This window comes from Triticum dicoccoides, chromosome 6B (genome assembly GCF_002162155.2).
Source record: "Triticum dicoccoides isolate Atlit2015 ecotype Zavitan chromosome 6B, WEW_v2.0, whole genome shotgun sequence".
Lineage (NCBI taxonomy): Eukaryota > Viridiplantae > Streptophyta > Magnoliopsida > Poales > Poaceae > Triticum > Triticum dicoccoides.
The window spans coordinates 4016958-4022735 of NC_041391.1; the positions used below are offsets into that span (position 1 = coordinate 4016958).

General features: G+C 47.6%; 1 protein-coding gene across 1 annotated transcript; it reads left to right on the top strand.

Annotated features, from left to right (window-relative positions):
- Positions 1 to 335: 335 nt before the first annotated feature.
- On the top strand, positions 336 to 957 carry LOC119325087. The gene has a single exon (XM_037598832.1). It carries the CDS (start codon positions 449 to 451, stop codon positions 932 to 934), a length of 486 nt encoding a protein of 161 aa, XP_037454729.1. The 5' UTR covers positions 336 to 448; the 3' UTR covers positions 935 to 957.
- Positions 958 to 5778: the final 4821 nt, after the last annotated feature.

The window sequence follows — 5778 nt, forward strand, 5'->3', positions numbered from 1 at the left end:
AAGCCCCCGGCGCGGCCTCCTCCTCTGAAGAAGATCCACCAGGAAGGTCTGTCCCGGGCGCGGCTCCATTGGAGTTGCCATTGGCGACGCCGTTGGAGTGGCCGTTGGCCAGTCCGAGAACCACCGCGCGGCTGCGTTGCAGCTCGGCCCGCGGCACTATGTGCCAGCGGCGGGGCGCCGATGGGCCAGTGGAGCAGGAGCTGCTCGCCCAGTTGTCGAAGACGTCCCCAAGCGCAGCAGCTCGCGCGGGGAGGCGCAGCCCGAGGCTAGCGCTCGACGAAGAAGCCCCAGCGCCGGCCGCCTCGTGCGCCGGCGTCGGAGATGGAAGACGTGGGGAGTCCGGCTGCGCGGGCTCCGCGGGCGGCACAGGCGGCGCAGGTTCGGCCTCCTCCTGGACCTCGTAATCTTGTGGCGTGGGTGGCTGGAGGACCATCCATGGCCCCCAACCATGCACCGGGCACGGACGCGGTGGTGGAGGAGCCGCAAGTTCTGGCTCAACGTCGACGTCCACTGCGTCGTCCGCGGGCTCCAGTACCTCGTCCGCGTACAGGTTTGGAGCGGCCGGTCCGGCAAGAATCCAGGCCGGGAGCGGCGGCGCCGCCGGCATGGCCGGTTCGGGCGGAGCATTAGAAGGTCCAGCACCATCGCGACCTCGGATGCCATGTCCAAGACGTGGTCCACGGCGACGGAAACTGTTCCGGCGGCCTCCGAACTGGCGCAGATCACGGGCGTGGCGGCGAAGTCCACCAACACCATGGCGACGGCGACGGCGTCTACCGCCGCCACGAACAAGGTGCAAGAAGAAGGACAGGAGACCACGAGGCATCCTCTCACCTTTTCCTTTCTTCCCTTCTGGCTCTCTTTTCCGACGACTGTCGCCGGCGTGATTTGCCTATGCGTGCTCTGGGCAGAGACAAATGCTGATAACGTGTGAAGAATAATTTGATCGAACCGTAACTTTCATCAATGATCCATGAGGATTATATACATAGGGAACCGTCGCCACGAACGGATGCGTCCGATCGTGGGGGTCGTGGGAATGTCGAACGGGTGCCTGTAGCAACCGACGTCCATTTACACAAGGGAGGATTATCCCTAATAACAGAATTAATTTAAATCCTAACAGTTAGAATCCTGGCGTTGTCCAGACACAGTAGATAGCGAACCATCGTCATGTCTTTTCAAACCGGTGTCGTGTCTTTCCGAAACGATACAAACCTTGTAACCGGCATGTAATCACGACTGCTCGGGACATATAAGTACCTGCAGTCACTGTCAATGAAATCAATCCTTTCACTTCAATCTTTCTTGTTTCTCTTCACGTCATCAGCACTGCTCGAACCAGCGAATAGGCTACAGGAGAGAAAGAGAGGTGAGAAGAGATGGATTCTCTGCAGGACCTTGCTTTCGCTTTCACTCGATTTATGGCCAGGGAATACCGGGGCTTCCATTTTCCTCGCCGGACTTTTGGTCCGGCTGCTGCTCGTCGCCAGAACTTCGGCCACCGCCATCGGCGTCGCCTGAAGAGGAATGGCGGCCTCCGCCGCCGCAATGCACTAGACCGTGCTACTCTTCGTCGCTACGGTCCTGGTGGTGGCCTCCTTCGTTGCCACGCCCATCGCCAGCGCCTTCACTGTGGTCACCACCGGGTGCATCGCAACAACTCTCCTGGAGCGCCAGGACCGAGTACCAGGGCGGATGCGCCCAGGGAAGACGTCCTGGTCATGCCCAAAGAGGCTGTTGCCGCACCAAACGCTGTCGACGAACAGGTTGCTGTAGGGGTCGAGAACGAGTACGAGGATGAGGCCTCTGCCTCCAACATCACCACGGATGCCGCCGAACTGCAGCCTCCTCCGCCGGTGTACGCACCCATGGAGTGGATGCTTGCCGGACCAAGCGCCGGATGGCTCGTCGATGACCCTGACCGCTACTTCTCCGACGAGGAACTCGCGGCGCCGCCGCCGCTGATGTAATATTTCCCAGGCTACGGGTACGGCTCGGGCCTCCCGTCCCCGACGCCATCTGACGAGGACCCGGAGCACTTCAACCCGCCGGGTTACAATCCATTGCCGGAGTTCTCCTCGCCGCGGGCTGCAGTCCCTCTGGACGCGCCCAAGCCCCGACTCGTCATCAACCTCCTGCCGAAGGTGAAGACGGAGGAGATCGAGGCTGCTGCGCCGACGCTCGCTCTCCCAGCGCGCCGTGACCTCAACCTCCCGGCACTGGAAGTGGAGGAGGAGAAGCACCAGGAAGCAGCGCCGCCGTCCGCACTCCGGACGCCCTCGCTGGAAGCCCGTGTGCTCCTCCGCCGCTTCGCATCAGCCATGGTTGTCCACCCCGCTGGAACCCGCGCCGGCACTTGGTCGCCCGAGGCACTCGGCCTCACCGGCCGTGTCGCGGATATCCGCCTCCACGAGGCCGCACCACAACTCCCCTCCTCCTCTGCGAAGGGGCCGCTCCGCCGCTGAAGGAGCCGGCCGTGGGCACTGGTGATTTGGGAAGGGAGGCATTTGGTGTCGTACCTTATTTGTCCTCTGGTCGATCCCCTTTTTAGGGCCTCTTTGATTCGTAGGATTTTAAAAATGCAGGAATAGGAAAAGTATAGGGTTGGAGTGGCATGCCCACTTGAATCCAATAGAATTAGCAATGAGTGTTTGATGGCACGGGAAAAACAGAGGAATTGTAAAAAGAGGTTGGAGTGCATGTTAGATTTCCTATAAAATGTAATACAAAAGATTCCATAGGAAAAAATCCCGTGAGGTTCAATCCTATGAATCAAAGGACCAACATAAGAAATAATCCCTAGGATTTTAATCCCTCTAGAAATCCTATAAAATTCCTTTGAATCAAAGGAGCCCTTAACCAGAATGCTCCAAGCGGTGCCGACACAGGCCATGGACCAAAACAAGCCAAGTCTCGTGTCATTTGTGATGTGTAGTACTAATATAATCCAATTTGTATTAGAACTACTAATTAGACGTACTCCAGTTTGTATTTCCTAGCTGGAGATCTATATGGTGTTGTAAATCTATATCGTAGCCCTTATATCCATTAATATCTGTAATATGACATGTTTATTAATATTTGTTTTAGTATATTATAACATGTTATTTGGTGCAACAATTTTATTTTGCATTTAAAAAAAATTCATGCAATATTCTTCTCTCATTAATATGAGATGAAAAGGCCAAATAAAATATGTGATTATCTTGAATTATATTTGTGCAATCACACAGTAATGGCATCTCTACTGTATATTACAGTTTGCCTATTACTCAGAGGCATTTTTTATGCCTCCATAGTGCTCTTTCAAATATATCAAAATTCGATGATATACACATATATGGCTTATAAAATATAAGTGTTCTTTTAGAACATATTTGTTGTTTACCAAAATAAATTTTACTATCAAGTAAAATTAATCAAATGCATGATCATACATGTAGGAAATATGACTGACATCAATAAGAAAGAATTCCAAGAACTACAAATAGATGGAAGTAACTATCTATCATGGGCCATGGATATGAAAATATTCTTAAGTGGACGTAGCCTCGGTCCTTGTATTGTTGCACCCCCCGAAAATGCTCCAGAAATATCTCAAGTGGTAAAGTATGCAGCATTGCACTACATAAGGCACCATCTCCATCCTGATTTAAAAACTGAATATTTGATGGAGGAGGATCCCTTAGCTTTATGGGACTCCCTCAAGGAGACATATGACCAACAAAGAGCAGTAATGTTGCCGGAAGCCCAAAGAGAATGGTCTCTTACAAGGTTTCAGGACTTTAAGTCCGTTGTTGCATATAATTCTGCCGTGCATAAAATTAACTCCAAACTAAGATTTTGCAATCAATAAGTTTCAGATGTAGACTTAATAGAGAAAACTTTATGCACTTTCCATCCCTCGATGAGAATATTGCAACAGCAGTATCGTCAACAGAAATACACAAAGTATTCTGAGCTCATATACACATTACTTCAGGCCGAGAAGCATGATGAACTTCTCATGAAGAATCACAATGCTCGCCCAACGGGTGCCATGCCTATCCCTGAAGCACATGCTAATGCTATTCTACTAGTAAATTTGGAAACCATAAAAGGAACTTCCAGAAATTGAAGGGAAAATGGAAAAAGAACAACGGTCAAACTAAGGGGAAAGGTCATTTCAAGAAAAATGATCAAAATGACAACTCTCAAACTTGTCAAAGGTGCGGATGCATGAATCATTGTACTAATCAATGCCGAATTCCCAAGCACGTTGTGGATCTATACATGAAGTATGGAGGAAAAGGCAAACAAGTTCATGGAAATAAAGCTGAAGCTCACTTCAACGTCATTCAAGATAACCCTCAAGCTGGTCCTTCTCAAAGCGCTATTCAAGTATACAAGCCAAAGGACGATCTCATCCTCGATGAAGACATGCTTGTGGATTACACCCGAGATGTTTTTGGAGACCTCGGTTAATCTCCATAAACAAATTGATGTCACTTAGCTATTAAAATACTATAAGACGTTATATATTATATAATAATAAGTAGAATAAAGTCTTTCAGACTATGTATAATGCATTATGTGAATCAGACATAATATTGTAATAAATTTATATTTGAGATTGTAATATAAATATTATGTATGTAATTTAATGAATATATGACTAAAAGTAAATTTGTTCTAAAATATTCTTTTTCTATCTATAGAATTTTAACGGGAACAATCCGATGGAAGAAGAGTTATGTTTAGTGGATAGTGCTACCACTAACACAATTCTAAGGGAAGCAAAATATTTCCAAACTCTTACTAAGAGAAAGGAAAATGTGATGACCATAACAGGAAGTAACAAAGCAATTATTTGTTCAGGAAGAGCCACATTCACACTCCCTATGGGTACTACTATCGTAATTCAGAATGCACTCTTGTATCCTGAATTTACACGTACCCTTATAAGTTTCAAAGATATCCGATCTAACAATTTACATCTAAAAACAATAGAGGTGGATAACAAAGAATATTTGCTTTTAACAAAGAGCAACGGATATGAGGAACAAACTCTTGAAAAATTCCCTTCATTTTCATCCGGATTTTACTTTACATACATAAAACCCGTACCTTATGTTGCGTACAAAATAATTTTTCAAAATCTTGATAAATTCAAGACTTGGCATGATCGCCTTGGTCATCCTGGAATAGGTATGATGAGAAAAATTATAAGTAATTCGGTTGGTCATAATTTACCAATTAAAAGATTTCCCAAATCATCAGATTTTGTATGCACCATATGTGCTACCGGGAAATTAATTATTAAGCCATCTTATCTTAAAGTTAAAAATGAGTCTCTTAATTTTCTTGAAAGAATTCAAGGAGATATATGTGGTCCAATACGACCTCTATCCGGACCATTTAGGTACTTCATGGTGCTCATCGATGCATCTACTAGATGGTCACATATGTGTCTATTATCCACACGCACTACTGGAATCAGCTACTTTGCCAGCTGCCACCTCTTTGCCGTCTGCTAGCAGACGGCAAAGAAGCTCTTTTCCATCAGCTACCCAAAAGCAGACGGCAAAGAACTGGCTGATGGCAAACACCTTCTTTGCCATCAGCCAGTTCTTTGCCGTCCGCTAGCAGACGGCAAAGATTCTTTGCCGTCAGCTAGCAGACGGCAAAGAGGGAGGGGCCCCACTGACGAGCTGCTTAAAAAAAACTTAATGGCCCCCTTCTTTGCCGTCTGCTAGCAGACGGCAAAGAGCAAATAAGCGGACGGCAAAGATTTAA

Excerpts from the sequence above, each read along its gene's own strand:
- LOC119325087 (XM_037598832.1), top strand. The coding sequence starts at position 449 with ATGCACCGGGCACGGACGCGGTGGTGGAGGAGCCGCAAGTTCTGGCTC.